At 40.1% G+C, this 17,095-nt stretch overlaps 1 protein-coding gene across 3 annotated transcripts in view; it reads left to right on the top strand.

Annotated features, from left to right (window-relative positions):
* ATP10A (ATPase phospholipid transporting 10A (putative)) overlaps positions 1–16,534 on the top strand; it is a 114,170-nt gene extending 97,636 nt beyond the window's left edge. For all 3 annotated transcript variants that reach the window (XM_068681176.1, XM_068681181.1, XM_068681191.1), the window contains 7 exons: positions 53–129; positions 3,899–4,024; positions 8,727–8,927; positions 11,122–11,202; positions 11,293–11,397; positions 11,726–11,913; positions 12,183–16,534. In XM_068681176.1, coding sequence (XP_068537277.1) covers positions 53–129; positions 3,899–4,024; positions 8,727–8,927; positions 11,122–11,202; positions 11,293–11,397; positions 11,726–11,913; positions 12,183–12,882 — 1,478 coding nt within the window. In that variant the 3' untranslated portion in view covers positions 12,883–16,534. The remainder of the gene's footprint in view (positions 1–52; positions 130–3,898; positions 4,025–8,726; positions 8,928–11,121; positions 11,203–11,292; positions 11,398–11,725; positions 11,914–12,182) is intronic.
* Positions 16,535–17,095: the final 561 nt, after the last annotated feature.

The following is a 17,095-nucleotide window of genomic DNA, read 5'->3' as shown; positions in this document are numbered from 1 at the left end:
AACCTTTCCTGGTCTACTAATGACAAACAAAACCGTATTTTGCCATTTTTAGGTGATGGTGCTAATGATGTCAGTATGATCCAAGTTGCGGATGTTGGCGTGGGGATCTCTGGTCAAGAAGGCATGCAGGTAACGTTGCTCGTTCACTGAAAAGCACTCCCATGAAAGGCTGAAATAGGCACTTCCCATGTGCTAGCTTGATGAAGCTGACTGTGGATAGCCAGCACAAATAAAGGAGCAGCTGCAAGTTACACTGAGGAGTGCCAGTTGTGCTCCATAAGAATGCTTTCAGCTTGAGTTTAAGCTTTCATTTGTTCTCAGAGCTGTGCTGAGCTTACACATGTAACCATCTCAGAAAATTCAACTTACCGGATCATTCTAAGCAATATATTTAGAGAAATCATTTATTAAATACTGGTTTCAAGGAGGAAAAAAGCTTTTCCATGTATTATTTAGACAGGAAAAAAGGTTCACTTTATTCTGGCTTTATCTTCCTCTCTTGCATTGCTTGGGTAAACTGACATTGAATAGCTGCACAAGCCCATTCAGCTGAAGCAGCTTATTTGCATGGTGTGGTGGTATCTCTTAGCCCAAACACCCACGCATCTCATTCACTTAGCCCTATTCAGACAGCAGATCAGTGAAGAAAGAGAAAATTGCAGCTCTTTGCAGAACCACTGCTCCCAACAGCACCATTCCAAGTTTTGGTTTTCGCCCCATTTCCTGCCACAGGGAACATGAAGATAAAGGGACTTCCCGTGCAGGTTTTTGGATGTGTTCAGCCTGTTATTATTGTATTTGCCACTGTATAAGAGGCACTTCTCTCATCCCCAAAAGAGAGTATGTATATTTATAGGATATATTTACCTACTGTACTACATAGTGCCTCTGCTTCCTAATGCTAATGCAGCTCAGTTGCAGTGCTAGCACCAGAAGTGGCAATAAGACGCAGAGAATGAGGAAGATAGATCATTTCCACAACCCACCTTCTATTTAGTCTGGGTGCAGACAAATTACATGAGAAAAGAGTAGCTCAGTATACGACAAAGAGTGCGTCAGGCAAGATGGGAAGTGTTTCCATCCAGGGAACGTGAGCAGATGAGCATACTCCTTAACTTAGTTACCAGTGGGTGGTTCTCTGCCCCACATTGTGTTTTTTTTCAACGCTGGCTGGATGTTTAGTTCAAAAGGGAGGAAAGGCCTCCTTCACACTGTGCACGAGCTGGTGACAGATTTTTATTCCATGGAGATTCATGAATACTGTGACTTAACTGGGTTAAAAACACAGACTCATGAAATAACAATATCATGGAACCAATGAACTTGGATGGCAACTTTGTGCATTTTCGACATGCAAATCACCAGAAGCTACGACAGTACTCTGGAGAAAAGCCAAATGTTTTTCCTATTGTATGCTCTTCCAAAGGCATCATCTCTTGGCCCTCGTTGGAAGCTGAATACTAGGGAAGATATGCTTCATTCCGACCCAGTTGAGCTATTACATTTTTTCTACTTCCTGTTTTAATTGTTGAGTGGGTTTGGTCAAAGTCATCTCTGGTGCAAGTGGATGTCCATCAGTGCTATTCATACAGAAAGATTTCAGGCTTAAAACACATTAAAAATGCTTCTCCAGAGATGGTAGCATCTTTAACTTAAACTGGAAGAAGCTACCACAAAATATTCAGACATTCATTGTGCATATGGCATCCCAGCCCTATGGTTCTGACTTTGGTGGATGGAGGGGGCAGGAGAAAAGCAAGTCTTGGATTAAGCTAATGCCAAGTACATTCACTGCTATGTAACAAAGCCTCAAGAGCTTTGCATAGCTTCTGCAGTATCACTCTGCAGGCATGGCTAGGATCCACAGAACCCAGAGGAGACTGTGGGGTCTCCTCCAAGCCATCAGATTTAAAAAGGTCTGCCCCTAACTCCTTGGGTCTTAGCATCTCTTATCAACTTACCAGCGCTTATCACCTATGTATTAATTCAGATCACTCTTTTTTGCCTAACGCAGACATAGGTAATGCTCGTGGCATTTTTTTTAACTCCTCTCCCCATTATGCTACTTTGAACAGAGCTTAGGCATTTAAAATAACTAGTCCTCAAATGCCCCTGTTTTTTGCATGTATTTAAATCTGAAAGCTGTTTGCTCATTAACCCATTAAACTATCTATTTGTTTTTTGTAAATGAAAGTTCAGTAGGGTGGAAAATATTTGCAGATCCCATCCTTTGTTCCAAGGTCCTAAGAACTTTGCAGGCCTTCTTACTATAAACAACTGTCAGAATCGTACACATGCAGATACTCAAAAGGCGTTGAGGATTTGGATGTCTAAGACAGCAATACTGTCTGATTTATTTTCTTTCCACATTCTATGGAAGCGTGTGGAGTATGAATCATGTTTTCCTGTGAAAAAGCTGGAAGAAAAAATGTGAAAATGAAGAGGATATTTTGAGGTGAAATAAACATGCAAATGTAATTGGATAATACTGTCTTTCCATATTCCTCACACTAATCAAAATGGAGTTTAAAAAAAAAAAACCCTGACACTTCTCACAATGCGTTGTGAAGTAATATGATAGAAACATAACAGGAAAGAAGCTTTAATACTGGAATAGACCGAGATAGGGTGGAGGACAAGGAAGCAGGTGTGGCACAGCTCTGCTCTCAAACTGTGGAGAGCAACTTTTCTGCAAGACAAATAAGGCTGTTGTGTACAGTGATGTTATAACAACTGCATCTCGGTACCTGAGAAATCCCAGTGTGGGTCAAAATATTAAAAAATGTCCCAGTGCTCATATAAATCTACTGCTTAAATTACACTGTAAGTATACTTTCTCCTGCATGCTGTTGCTCCTGCATACTGTAGAGTTTAATAGCTTCTAAAAGCACTTGCTGGTCTAAACTGAGCCCTTTTGATGATTTAACAAGAAAAGGGATTAGGGAGAATTAAATGGAAAGAAGCCTTTTGTTCAAAACCACTGCCAAAATAAACCCGACTGAGTATGAGGAAGACTTGGGTCCTCTTGAGATTTTCACCTTTCCTCATGCTTCTGCTGAACTTTGAGAAAAATGTTGATATAAAAATTAAAATTGAAATGTAAAGTAATATTACATGAAATCTTAATGTGATCCTAGGGATATGGAAAGCCATGAAACAGCTGTGATAACCATTATTTACAAGACCGTCTCATCTAGCTGTACAGTGCCTTGAATTTTAGTCAGTCAGAAGTAGAAAGTGGGTGACTCATTTTGTCAATGTGTTTGGCAGGCTGCACGGCCCCAGAGGAGTCTCATCTAGGATGATTTTTCATAGACGGTTTTAGCATGCAATTTAAAAAATCCCTCAAAATACTGATACCTCAGTACATTTGAGTCAATATTGTAAGCCAGGTTTGCAAATTTTATTTTAAAAATAGCATTTTTATTGTTTTGTATTTTAAAGTCCAGTGATTATGATGCAAGCTCTTAACTGCTTATTTCTTATTTTATCCTCTGGAATTTGATTTTGCCCTGTAAGTAACCCTTTGGTTTTAGAGAAAAAGACATTACAGACACCAAGACGTTCACACGTGTTACTACCCTGAGTCTTCATGTTCATGCAACTGATTGCTAGCCATTCTCCCACCTCTCACTTTCATGCTGCCTGTCACCACCTGGAGTGTGCACCGTAACCTCCTCTGTGCAAGGACCAGGTCTCCTGGCATGTTCTGCAAAGCCATGGGGTTTGCTTATGGGTATTCCAAGGCCATCTCTGCATTTCACATGCACTGTAGTGGATTTGATGCCTCATCACCACAATTCCCATTGTTTGTATGAGTAGACAAGATGACTAGATACACTGGCGGGGTTGAAAGTGGTGCTTTACAATAACGGTTCCAACTTTTCTCTCATTAAAGGCGGTGATGGCAAGCGACTTTGCAATCCCAAGGTTCCGGCATTTGGAGAAGCTCTTGCTTGTTCATGGCCACTGGTGTTATTCCCGGCTTGCCAACATGGTGCTGTATTTCTTCTACAAAAATGCAGTAAGTGTTTAACTTGGCAGTTTTGTGGCACCACATGTTTCCAGCATTTATTCTGTGCTAAGTGAGCATTAGGTCAGCCTTCAAACAGTTTATAAATAAGCTGCAAAGAAACTTGCAGAGTTGAAAGACAGCTGGCTGCCATTTGCAAAAATACAAGACCCACTCCATAACAGCTACAGTGTGCTGCTGAATGTGCAAATTAGGTAACAGAAATAACAAGCACTGCTTAAGAAAAGTTTCTTTATAGAGTAGTTTTGCAAAATTTAGCTAGACACGGGAGTCTTTAATGCCAAGGCCATCCAGCACTGGTCCAAAGTAGCAGTTGGGTGTGTTTTCTCTTCCTGACCCTATCTTGTAATTGCTTATGAATCACTGTACATTTTCCCTAGTGACTTGTGATAATTTGAGTCATCTGTGTGTCTCAGATGCCAAGATTTGGAAGATGTTTTTTATTGATTTATCTTATTCCCAACTAACCCAAAGAATTCATTAGAAAGGAAGCACACAGAGGTAAAGAACAGACTATGGGTCTGCGTTTCCTCTCTGGTGCATTCAACAGGAGTTAGTCCAGTACTGGGCACTGAGCCAGTAGCAGCTCAACTCCTTGGCTCTAACAAAGTCCCTTTGCATTGATCTTGGAGTATAAACGTGATTGATTGAAAACTGCCTAACAAGACAACCAAGCATTCCATCAGCTGCGTGGGAGTCACTACCTGGCACACTGATCTGCTCACTTTCAACACCTACAAATCACCCTGGGAGCAAGGGATATGAAGAAGCAGGAAAAAGAAAAGAGCCAGAGCTCTCAGACCTCTGCTTGCTCCAGAGGTCTGTCTGTGTAATGTGTGAACCATGAGTGGAAGAGTGGATTTCATCCTCAGTATCCAAATCTTACTGAGAACAAATGTAGTGTTCAGTTTTGTAAAAGCTGCATTCCAAATTCTATCTAGACCTCAATTTTTTAATCAATGGTAACATTATATAAATTTCTCTTGGCCTGACTAATCTTTTTGATCACAATCTGAAGGTAGGTTTCTTATCAGGAAAAGACCATTATTTGCTACGAATTTTGAATGTCATGGGAAATTCTAGAGGAATAAAGCACTAATAAACTAGCTTTGTGTTAACGGAAGTCTGTTAGAATACATTCTGTGGTCTGATCAGAAACTGCATGCAAGCACCCTTCCAGACACAAAAAACAGGGACTGTGAAAGTCTGAATTTCTGCCTGAGTACGGAATAGCAAGCAGTTTTAAATAATGTTGCAGTGCATGGAGATCCACCTGTTGAAACACAGCAGTGAAATACATGCTGGTGTTCAAATGCCTGAGTATTAAGGCTTGATACTGAACATCTGTACTCCCACCCCCAGTGCTCTACGTTTCAAGATACCCTTTGGCGTGACAATATTGAATCTCATCAACTTCTAAGAAGTGTTTTCAGAGCCGTCTTATATTAAAATAAATAAAATAATAATAATGAAGTAATACACGTAAGACATTCCAGCAATCAGCAGCCAGAGCTGTTGTTTATATACCTACATTTTTGTTCAGCCCTTGTAAAATCTTCCATTTCCTTTGGTACAACTTCCCTTGATTACAAGTATTATTTCTCATGCCATTTTTAGTACAACATTTTCAGAAGCTGCTGCCTCAAGGCTAGAATATAACTGCAGAATATGTCTTTGTGTTGGCTCTGCCTTGACAGCTCTCAGAGATTTCTGAGCAATACTTGTTTCTACTGACTCTGAAACTGTAGTGGGATATCCAGCATATAAACGTGAGTATGTCTGACACAGTGCCTGCCCTTAAGGAAGGAATATTCCAAAATGAAAGATGGGAGCACCTGATCCTTCTGCAAAAAGAAAGTTCTGGATGATTCTCCACAGAGATCAGGACAGCTACACTGCAAATATTCTGCAAGTTTTCTACTTACTTGTGTTGTTTTTCCCATTTGCTCGCATTATGAAATTTTCCATTCTCCAGTATAGTCTAACTCAAAGTTTAAACTCCAAATCGCTGCAAAAGCCATTTGGAAACTCAGATGGCTTATCCAAGTTGTTTGGCTTGGTAGAGACAATAAAAATACAAATAAAATATAAACTGAAACATAGCTTGACTGGAAATATCTAAGTTGATACAAAGGGATTTCATGAAAACAAACTTCTACTACATAAGCATGTATTACTTGTTCTCCTTTATAAATTATGTCTGCAAGAGAGCACCGGACATCTTTTGACATTTTTTTTTTTCATGGAGGTATTCCAATTTGGGCCAAATCCCTAACAGAATCTCATCTTGGAGGAAAACAAACAAACAAACAAACAAACAAACAAAACCTTTTTTACCTAACATCTAATATAATCTTTATATCAAAAATTTCATTAAGTTTAATTTGTTTTGACTGCTTCTCAGTGGTGTAATGCACACAAATGAGGACATGCTATGTTTGAGATCAAATTAAACTCTTGTTTAATCCAAAATAAAATTTCACAGGCAAAAAAAAAAAAATTTGATTTAAGCCTGGTTATTTAAATGTTATTTGTACAGCTTTCTTTGACAGCACTGCTAAAACCCATATTAGAGATGGTATGAAAATTTTCAGCTGACTATATTTCCATCAAACTACCCGTTTTTGTCAAAGCCAAACTGCTTCCAAGACAGGTTAATTTTAGCAAGGCTCTAGAGAGGAAAATATCTTTGGTCCATGAATAGCAGGATTTTGTTTATTTAAAATGAGCAAGAGAAAGGTATCTAAATCCATGTATTTATTGCAATTCCATTTTGTGAAGACTCGGGAAGTTTTATTGTCCTTTGGGTGTGGAAAGGAAATGAATTTCAAAGTCTGTTCAATTGTGAAATGAAATTGCTATCTTCCAGCCAACTGTTCAGAAAACAGCAAGCTCTGGTAACTCAGTCTTGTTTTGGGCAAAGGAAGGTATTTTTCCTGAAATATATGCAGCACTTTTAGAAGTGATCCTTAAGAAAATGCAATCGTTTAACTTTTAATAGTCTAGTCTATAATATGGGCTCACAGACTGTGAGGTATGTTGCTACCAATATACAAGCTACTTCAATGTAGTATGAAAATATCACCTGAACATACACATACTGTACATCTATCTCTATATATATACATATATATATGCATTTATGTACAGCACAACTAAGCCTTTTATTCTGTGGCAATTTCCCTGTACAAGCTATTCTCTTTACAACAGTTTTCACCGGCTAAGCAGTCCATAGCTGTTTTTGTCCCATGTTTGAGTTTCACCCAAATTTTATGGTTCAGATAGCACAGATACACATTTTCCTCTGTAGACCTGAAGATGATGAAGGGTTAACATATTCCAGATGGTTGAACTTTTTTGAGAACAAAATACTAAAAGAAGAGGAAGTTAAAGGAGAGGTCATGTCATTTCCCTTCTTCGTGGTTAAAATGAGGAAAACCCCTGAGGGACAGTTGCCAAGGTTTTTCTGGTTGCCTTCTACGTAGTGTTAATCACTTTACAAAGACTAATTAAAACTGAAGTTTTAGGAGGACCAAACCTGAGAGTTTATTTCCTTCCCAAGTAAGCTGCTCATCTTTTTCCAGGCCTCAAGTCTCCCCCTCACAGGTGAGATCAGCACCTTTCCTGAGCCCTGAAAACCTCTCATGAGGCAAAGATTGTGGAAGAAATGAGTTCATTAGGTTCATGTGGGCCCACTTCTCAAGCTTGTCCAGGTCCTTTTAGATGGCTTCCCTTCCTTCTGTTGTATCAGATGCACCACTCAGCTTGGAGTTGTCTGCAGACTTGCTGAGGATGCACTCCATTGGTGACATCGCACTGTCTGTGTCATTGATAAAGATATTAAACAGCACCAGTCCCAAAGAGACTTCTGAGGGACACCACCCATCACGGGCCTCCACCTGGACATAAAGCCACTGACTGGAAACCTCTGTCTGCAGCCATCATTCAAGTCCTTACCAACTGAATAGTCCACCCTTCAATTCCATCTCTCTCCAATTTAGAGATCAGGATGTCACGTGGGACCATGTCAGAGGCCTTAAAGAAGTCCAGATAGATGACAAGGGTCAGTCTTCCCTTGTTGACTGATGCAGTTACTCCATCATAGCTCAGAAAGCTGCTCATTTTCTGAATTTCAAAGCACAAAGATCAGAATAGTTAAGACAACTGTATTAGACCCTATTGTTTCACATTCCTTGCTTCTGGATGGTCTTGCTCCATGTCGGTCTTGGAAAAATGCTGCATTTACCTTTTGAAGACTAGCTGATCCTCCCAAAACATCTCAAACCAGTAGGAGGTATTATTATGGAAATGTTTATTATTACAACAGTAATGTAAGTGCTATGGGATCAGTACTCACTTACCTAGAGGTCAACAATGGTTGGGAGAGCTTTCTATGTTTAACTAAATTCTGTCTCAGAGTTTCACTTGAACAGAAAGTTAATTTTGTGTGAAGCCAGCACTGACTCATATGGTCTGAGGTTCCCGAAGCAGAAAGACTTCAAGGTTTGCCAAACTGTGGCTTAGCTAAGTGGTATGTGCATGAGGAACAGGACTAGCTTTCATTGCAAAATTCATTCATTTAGAGTTCACGGATGAATCCTTGCAGCACTGGAAGCAGAATGGTATCAGCACACAATGAGATGATGATCCTGTTTCTCCTATCATATTTACAGCACTGTTGGTTCTCTTTCAGATGTTCGTGGCCCTTCTCTTCTGGTACCAGTTCTACTGTGGTTTCTCTGGCTCATCGATGGTTGACCAGTGGTATCTCATCTTCTTTAATTTATTTTTCTCTTCCCTTCCACAACTGATTACTGGTGTGCTGGATAAGGATGTGCCAGCTGAAATGTTAATAGCTGTACCTCAGCTTTATAAAAGCGGCCAGAATATGGAGGTAAAAACTTCTGCTTTCTGTAATTTTTTTTTCCTAGATCCTTTCAATTTCATCTGGAAACCAGCCTGGCTCCTAAAGGGCAGGTGACCAGTAAAAAGGTCCAAGAAGCCACTATTACTATGTCTTGATACTGCTCATCTTAGTTAAAGTATCTACGTGGCAAAAGTACACTTGAAATAACAACAAAAACGACCAGCTATATTTTGAAATACGTAGCAGGTGGGAAGCTGGATACTTTAAGTCAGCCTGAGCTGAACACCTACTTCCTGGTCTAGACTCAAAAATAGCTACTAAAGTAGATGGTACCTTGTAGACTAATGCAGATTTTCACAGAATTACCTCGCCATACCTACTCAAAACTTCAGGCCCCAGGCCTTTACGACTAGGCAGAAGACAAAAATGGCTTTAGGAGTAAGCACACAGGCTGATAGACTCTGAGGGTGGTAGTCATCAGCAGATGACAGATTCTGAAAGTTTTTGTTGAAAACACCTTGTCCCATCTGCTTAAATTGTGCAAAGAAGACAGAAGGAATTGCAGAAGGGATTGAAGCATAACCACTTCTGGTAACAGCTACAGTGTGCTTTGGGAAAATCTTTCTGCATGGTAAAACTATCCATACCCAGGCACTGCTTCCAAGGTAAAAAGCCCTTCTTAAAAGTGCTTGGCATTGTGCTGTCTGAGGGGAGACAGTGATTGTTTTGCCTCTCACTGTACACCTGCCCGTGGTACACTACACATCTAATGACATTGCTAGGCATTGTCATGCAAGGATGAAAGAAGAATTTTCAGTGCAAGTTATCTTTAGTGCTATAATGCAAGAGCTCTCTTTTTCACCCAGCTTTGGTTTTCCATTTTTTGTATTTCTTCTATTCCACTGCATTGCACTTTAAAGATCTGTAACGTTGCTACCTACCTTTCTTGCCCATTTTTAAGGTGATAAAAACCTTGTCACAGCTTAAGCTTGTTGAGAATTTGTGTCTGCCTGTCTTCAGCTGGCAAACTGAAGAGAGAAATCTCCCATGTTCATAGTGCAATTATTTCTCATAGGCAAACCGAGGACCATTCTAAGTTTTTTTTGAAATCTGGTCAGTGCTTTCTCTGAATAGTTTCTAAGAAGGCATTTAAAAACTTGACAAAAGTCGTGCTTGAGGTAGGATGTCTTTCAAAAAGAAATCACCAATTCAATGCCTGTAGAATTACAGAATAATTTTGATTGGAAGGGACTCCTGAAGGCCATCTTGTCCAGCCCCCTGCTCAACACAAACCTAACTTCAATGCTAGGTGAGCTTGCTCGGGGCTTTACCTAGTTCAGTTATGAATATCTCCAAGAATGGAATTCGACACTCTGAGCAACCTGTTCCAGTGCTTAACCACACGTTATTTCAGTGGACCCAAGAACACCATAATTCTTTCTAAGCATCTTTCAATTCTCATTTTTAGGCTGCAATGATAGTATTCAAAGAGGAAAAGATCCATGAGGAGCTCAGTGGTTGGAGATGAGGCCTATATCCCAAAATAAATACATACATATTTTACCATTTACAAACTATTTTACCTTACACCCGGGTCTTTTTTTATGATCATCCACACCACTACAATTGTATAGTGCCTTAACTCTAAGTGTTAATTTTGTTTTTAGCAAGCAATTTTATGCACACAGATACATGTATCTAATTCGTTTTTACATATGTATGTATAACATAGTATAAATTCCTGCATGAATTATCACAAAAATCATTGTAGATCTTCCTTTCTAAGTAATGGTGCATATTCTGTTTTCTCTCTTGCAAATACATACTCTATGCCCACGTGCATATGATATAAAACCCATTTAGTCATGTGCTTACACCTCAGAGAACTCCTGAAATCAGTGGTCTAACTATTGTGCATAAATTTGGGCATCTTCATAAACATTTGCTGATCTGAGTGTGTTTTATGAGTGTCATAGTCAGATTACACCTTCTGATAGGGAACAAAAAAAAAGAAGTTTCTCTCCCTGAATGGAGTGACTTGCAGATATACTCCTCATACTTCATCCCTAAAGGTACTTAACTAATTGGCAAAGTGTTGAGGATATTTGCACAAGCCCTTAAAAGTGTCCATTGGAATGTTTCCCTGAAAATACCTAACCCAGCAAACAGCATCTTAACGTAGGCTCTGATTTTCTTTTTTGTATTTCTTTTGGTGCCACAGGAGTATCAACCACACATGTTTTGGATGAACATGATTGATGCTATGTATCAAAGCCTGGTTTGCTTCTTCATTCCTTATTTTGTAAGTGTTTGGTTTAAGATATTCTATTTTAAACATTTTGAGGAGAACTGGAAACATAGCTCGGGCTAAATTCTGTCTCTTTCTTTGCAGACTTACTATGATTCTGAGGTGGATATTTTCTCCTGGGGAACTCCCATCACCACAATAGCTCTTTTCACCATTATACTACATTTGGCTATTGAAACCAAAACTTGGGTAAGGTACCCACAGTCCACACAGAAACTTACTAGCATATTGTAATTCTTTTCTTAATGCCATTCTTCAAAAACACAAGATGTTCATTTTGTTCCCTCAGCAGACTCTTTTTTTATCAAGTGCTGTAAGTGAACATGAAAAAGATTTTAAACAGTGACTTACAAATTGCTTTGTAGTGTTGTGTATATAATAAGAAATTTTGAAAATATAAAGCTCTAAATTCTTTACTGTGCGTGGATTTGGCTCCAGAAATTAATAACTATTAATTCAGAATCATGTTCCCAGAAAATAAGTAATCATTGTTCTTGTTTTGTTGTTGTTGTTCTAGACTATTCTCCACTGGTCATCTTGCATCTTCAGCATCCTTTTATTTTTCTTTGTGGCTCTGGTTTACAATGCTTCCTGCCCAGTATGCCATCCTCCATCCAATCCCTACTGGACTATGGAAAGGCTGATGGGAGACCCCATGTTCTATTTCACTTGCATTATATCACCTGTCGTTGCATTGCTGCCCAGGTATTGTGTCTTCTCTTGTATGTGAAAGTACGTCATACATATGATGGGGAGGACAAGAAAGATTTCTTTTTCCTCTTCCTTTCTTTCTTTTCATCTTACCAGCCAATTCAATTTTTTTAAATGGGTTGTTACGTGAAGTCAGGTTGTCTAACATTTTCTGTGCTCCTGACCACAGGAATGGACCTATGATATTTGATATTTTCTCTTAATAATACCTCAGGTACTTCCCGTATTTCAGTTCTTTTCATGTTCACATTCTCTTCTTGCAGATTTCTGTACAGAACGCTTCAGGGAACACTATTCCCAACACAGCTGCAGCTGGGACGCCAGTTGAGTAAACTTCCCCCAGAGATTCGCACCCAGCTCCTGACCAAGTTGAATGTCAAAAAGGAATCAATACATCAGACGCAACCCTTTGCAAACAGTTTCTCACCAAACCTTGTCGCAAATGCCAGTGATTGTTGTAAGGCTTATAACCAAAACGCACCTTTGCCAACATCTCCGAAAGATGAGTCACTTTTCCAAGAGCACACAAAGGCAGAATATACAACAGATCGGATTGTGGCAGCCTCTCCCCAGGGTGCTCTGCAGTTCTCTTACAGTGAGAACAAACTCTCCTCAGAAACAAGTAGTCAGGATACGTCCATGGGATTTCATGGCACTTCAGAGATGGATTCACTGTCCATGGGAGCAACTTTCCCATGGAGCCCAGCAGTCGATCAAACAGACTTCAGTTTGTTGAAGTGGATCACATCAACTCCGCTGTTCAGTCGTTTTGGAACTGTTTTACAGGTGTCATCAAGTAGTTTACAAAATGAAACACAGGACACTATGTGTGTGCTTGGCTCTTCTTTGCATGAGGACTTCAAAGGCTTAAAAGAACAGAGCTCAAATAACTTCCAGGACAAAATGAAAGGGACCCCATATGACAGTTGTAAAAGTGACAATTCTGAGACCACCTTTTTATGACATGGGCCTCAAATATATTTATATATTTTCTATTTGCACACATTTATAGTGAGATTACTCTATTTGTTTCCAAAGAAGAAACAGAAAATCAAAGGTACAGAGTGATTATTTAAGAATGTTTAAATACAGTATATTGAAATAAGAGCTTTAAATATAAAAAGAAAACACTTGAATGTTCCATTTATATTGTTTTATTTTTTCATCTCATTTTGTAAGGAAATGCCGTCTCTTTATTTTCAGATGCTTCTCTTTTTTTCTTCTGACACATACTGTAAAAGCAAAGGACCTGTCTACCATATCCAAAAGGATTAGATGCAGCACCGATTACTGGTATCGTTATAGGCCATTCAGTAATCAAGGATGAAAAACCATGATAATAAATAGGCCTCTGCATTCCATCCATTGTCTGCTTGCCAGAGTGCTTTGTCGCAAGAGCAAACCATTAGGCAAGACGATGGAATTATTATACACCTCTCTGTAAATGCTAACAGTATCTTACCACCGCATTAATAATACTGGTATTTTATAAGAGACACCATATTTTGATATTGCAGCCATAGCATTTTATGTGTCATGATAAAACAATAAATAAATGACCATCCATATTGCAAAGTGACTTCCCAGTCTGGCATTAATAGTACCTCAGCCCTTCACCTGGAGTACCTATCATGATACAGGTCGTGACCTTGTATATAGCTGCTTCTCATTTGTGTGCAGCTGTCGCAAACAGCTGGTGTCCACTGTGGAGTTGGACTTGGAGAGATCTGTAATTTTTTTGTGCTGGATTCCTACAACAAAGGGGCTGGTTTGGCTGAAGAAGTGAGACCTGCTTGCTAACTGGTAAGCAGGGAGGAAAGTTCTCTTACACATCTTCACTGTTGTTTCAGCCAGGTTAAAGAAAGCCTTGGAGATCAAGAAAGGTTATGGCAAGGTCCCAGAGCCTGGTCTGAGACAGGCTAGCCCCAGTACCAAAAGCAGAGAGCTTCACTGCTTTTGAGATTGTGCCAGAACCAACCTTACGTGGTTGTGGATAGTGCTTCTCACAAGCTGCCACTGGTGTGGCGTGTGGCTGCGTCAACCTGATGGAAACCAGGGGGCTTCACCTCGGAATGATGCTGGGTTTTTTTCATATCTAGTCACCATGATTGTGTATGAACTGCCATACTTCCTAGTTTCTTCAGCACAGGTTTTCAGATTGCATCTGCCTTGTTTACTATTGATTGTGTAAGGCCAAAGCTTGTCCAGGTCATGTTCCATTTCTTGGCAGCACGGTGCCAGGCAGTTTGGCTCCCACAGGACTGCCTCAACCCGTTAAGCCATGGTGTCTACCATATGTCACTTTCTAATGCACTTGGGATCTTTTTTTAAAAAAATTATATACATTGGCCTCTTCCCCAAAAACAAAATCTGTAGTAAGGAAGTGGAAAATGCCAATGAAACAAAGAGATGAAAGCAATCTAAATAAGAGCTATCAGTCTGTAAACATTACCCTGATTAAACGTGACACATCAACACGTATCTAAACTATGTTTTGGAATTAGAATTAATTAGGAATGGAACATTTTGGAATTAGGGACAGAGCAAAGATGCTAAAAGATTCGTGGGATTGCCAGTCTCTTGTGTGAACAGTTTTAAGCATGTAATTGACTCTTGAAGTTCAGGTTCAGCAAAGGCAGCCAGGCATTGGCACCATCAATGCCAATGAACAAGCTTGCTACTCTAGGCCTTGCAAGCAGGGCAGAGGTGTTGTCCTGCCCTCAAAACACTTTTTTGTCTGCTGTCTGGAAAGGAAGCCTGCATGACTCAGCTAAGGTGGAGAAATCTCCTTCTCCACTTTCTCTAGTTGGGTGAGACAATTCCTATTTCAGACACGTCTACTTGTCTCTCTATCAAACCCAGCCCCCTAGGTCTTGACAGTCACTCTGTTGGGATGATATTGCAGGTATTTTTTTGGCAAGGTTAGTTAGCTGTATGTAACACAAATTGTGCAGCAGTTGCCAGTCTAAATAACATTTAGTCCATTTAGCCCATTTGGTGTCCCACAGTGTTCAAAGCAATGTTTTGTGGCTCACACCAGCCGACCACTGGTCTGTAGCACTGCTATGAAAAGAATGTAAAATACACATTTTCTGCTTATGTAATCCAAATTTAGGCTCTGGTTGCGAATGAAAGCTGTCATGGCACCTCAGTGCTAGATACCTTTCTTCGAAAGGCTGGGGAGGCCAGTACCGACCAAGGCCGGACCCCTGTGAGACGCAGCAGTGTGCGGGTATGCTGGGATGAACACTGCCTTGTAGCGTTTGCAGGCTAAATAAGACAAAGCCGCTTAAGATCCAGCACAGCTAGCAGGTGACAGAGATGGAAATTGAGTCCTGGTTTTATTGTTTGACCAGGCTGTGCTCTCTGCAGCCTCCCCCAGACGGTTGGAAGTTCCCCTCCTACAAGCGGTGCTTTGAGGCTCGGCTACTGCTCCTGGCCCTGGGCCTGCTCGAAATCTCTCCAAAAACATTGCAACACCTCAGGAACCTGAGAAAAGTTTTACTGATTACAAAAATGCAGCCACTCTAAGGCAAAACATGGAGGCATGAACTGTTTTATCCATTCACACAGAAATAATGCTCTCCGCTGCAGAGCCTTCATGGGACAGGCCTGGTGCTGGCAGCAGAAAGGCCTGGAGTATCTCGGGGCCTTGGTCCAGCACCCTATATGAAGATACCCGCATCAAAACGAATGTCCTTCCATGCTAGCAGTGCCTTATGATAGAAGATCTGGTTTTATTGCTGGGTTTTCAGAATTTCAAAGTCTGTTTGTGGAGATGAGGGATAAAAGTGTTGCTTTGGGGCCGAGAGCTGCTTGTGCACTGCCAGACACTTGGGTTAGTTGCCACTATGAATGAACATGTGGGCATTACACCGGTGTCATAAATGTAGGGAAACTCAGTGTTCCTGTAGATCATTGCAGCAGCTTCAGTTTCTGCAGTTTTTTGGTGGTTTTGTTTGTTTGTTTGTTTTCCCCAGCTGGGAATCAGGCCTTGATAACTGCTGCGTTTTGTTTGAAAAAAGAAGATACTTAGAGATATGTTTTGAAATACATGAAGTGTAAATGCTCCCTTTGCACTAAAAGATAAAAAATCTTATTTTGATGGCAATCCTGCAAACATCTATGAGTTTAATCTGACATAAACCAAATAATCCCACTGACTTTAACGGCACACAGTGACCTCAGTGGGATTGCTTGCACGCTTACAGATAGGAAGATCCGTAACACTGAGGCCTCCGTGTGCCAAACTGCACAGCAAGATACCTAGGGCACAGAACCAGGTCAAAGCAAGCAAGATGTCTCCATTTTTTGGGGGGAGATAAATTCTAAAACGGTACAAATAAAATGTAATTTTAACCACAGAGAGGAGGGGGAAAAAATCACATTTGGAAAGAAAATACCAAGCAAACTAATTCTTTCATTTCAAATCAAGTTCTCTCTTCAGCTGCCAGAAGACAAACACATCAAAGCATATTACTTGCTGGGCCTTAGGGCCTGACAACAATTTGAAGCTGCTATTAATATTTGAAACAGTTTAACAAAGCAAATACCAATAGCTTTCTGAAGCTGTATACATTGATTTTAATAAAATAGAAATAAACTTATAAAGTTATTCCTGTCTGCACAATTGAACAGTTGTCATATTTTATGAAACTTTAGATTCATGAGGCCAATCCTCAAGAAGCACACAGCTGCTTTTATGAAACAATTCCACGAGACTGTTAAAACAATACTTAATTTCAGTCTATGGCCAACACTGCCTCGAGTATTTGCACTGAACCCTGCAAGCGCTTTTACATCTGCAAGGCTTTGCCAGATGAAGCAGTCCAAGCTGAAATTAATGACTGAGAAGAGCGCTGTGAATTAAAGCATCACCGTGGTCCATTTTTCTTGCTCTCATTTGTTGGAACCAACTTCTTTGTGATTTATCCACGCACAAAATTCTCTTGGATGCATAGAGGTCTTTGAGAAATATCCAGAACCCTTCTATCAGGTTAGCACTCTAACCTCAGAAATAGGATCTCACACACACGCCAGAGCAGAGGAACTAAGCGTATAAATGTCAAAACAAACAAAACAACACTCAGGTATTTTTTTACAAGATGCTCCAGCTATAGATCACTGCTCTGTGGGCCGACAGTCACACACCTGTTTGCCATACTTTGGCATCAGA

This window comes from Anas acuta, chromosome 1 (genome assembly GCF_963932015.1).
Source record: "Anas acuta chromosome 1, bAnaAcu1.1, whole genome shotgun sequence".
Classification (NCBI taxonomy): Eukaryota; Metazoa; Chordata; class Aves; order Anseriformes; family Anatidae; genus Anas; species Anas acuta.
Note: the sequence above shows the minus strand (reverse complement) of the source record. Positions and strands in the feature narration are given on the sequence as shown.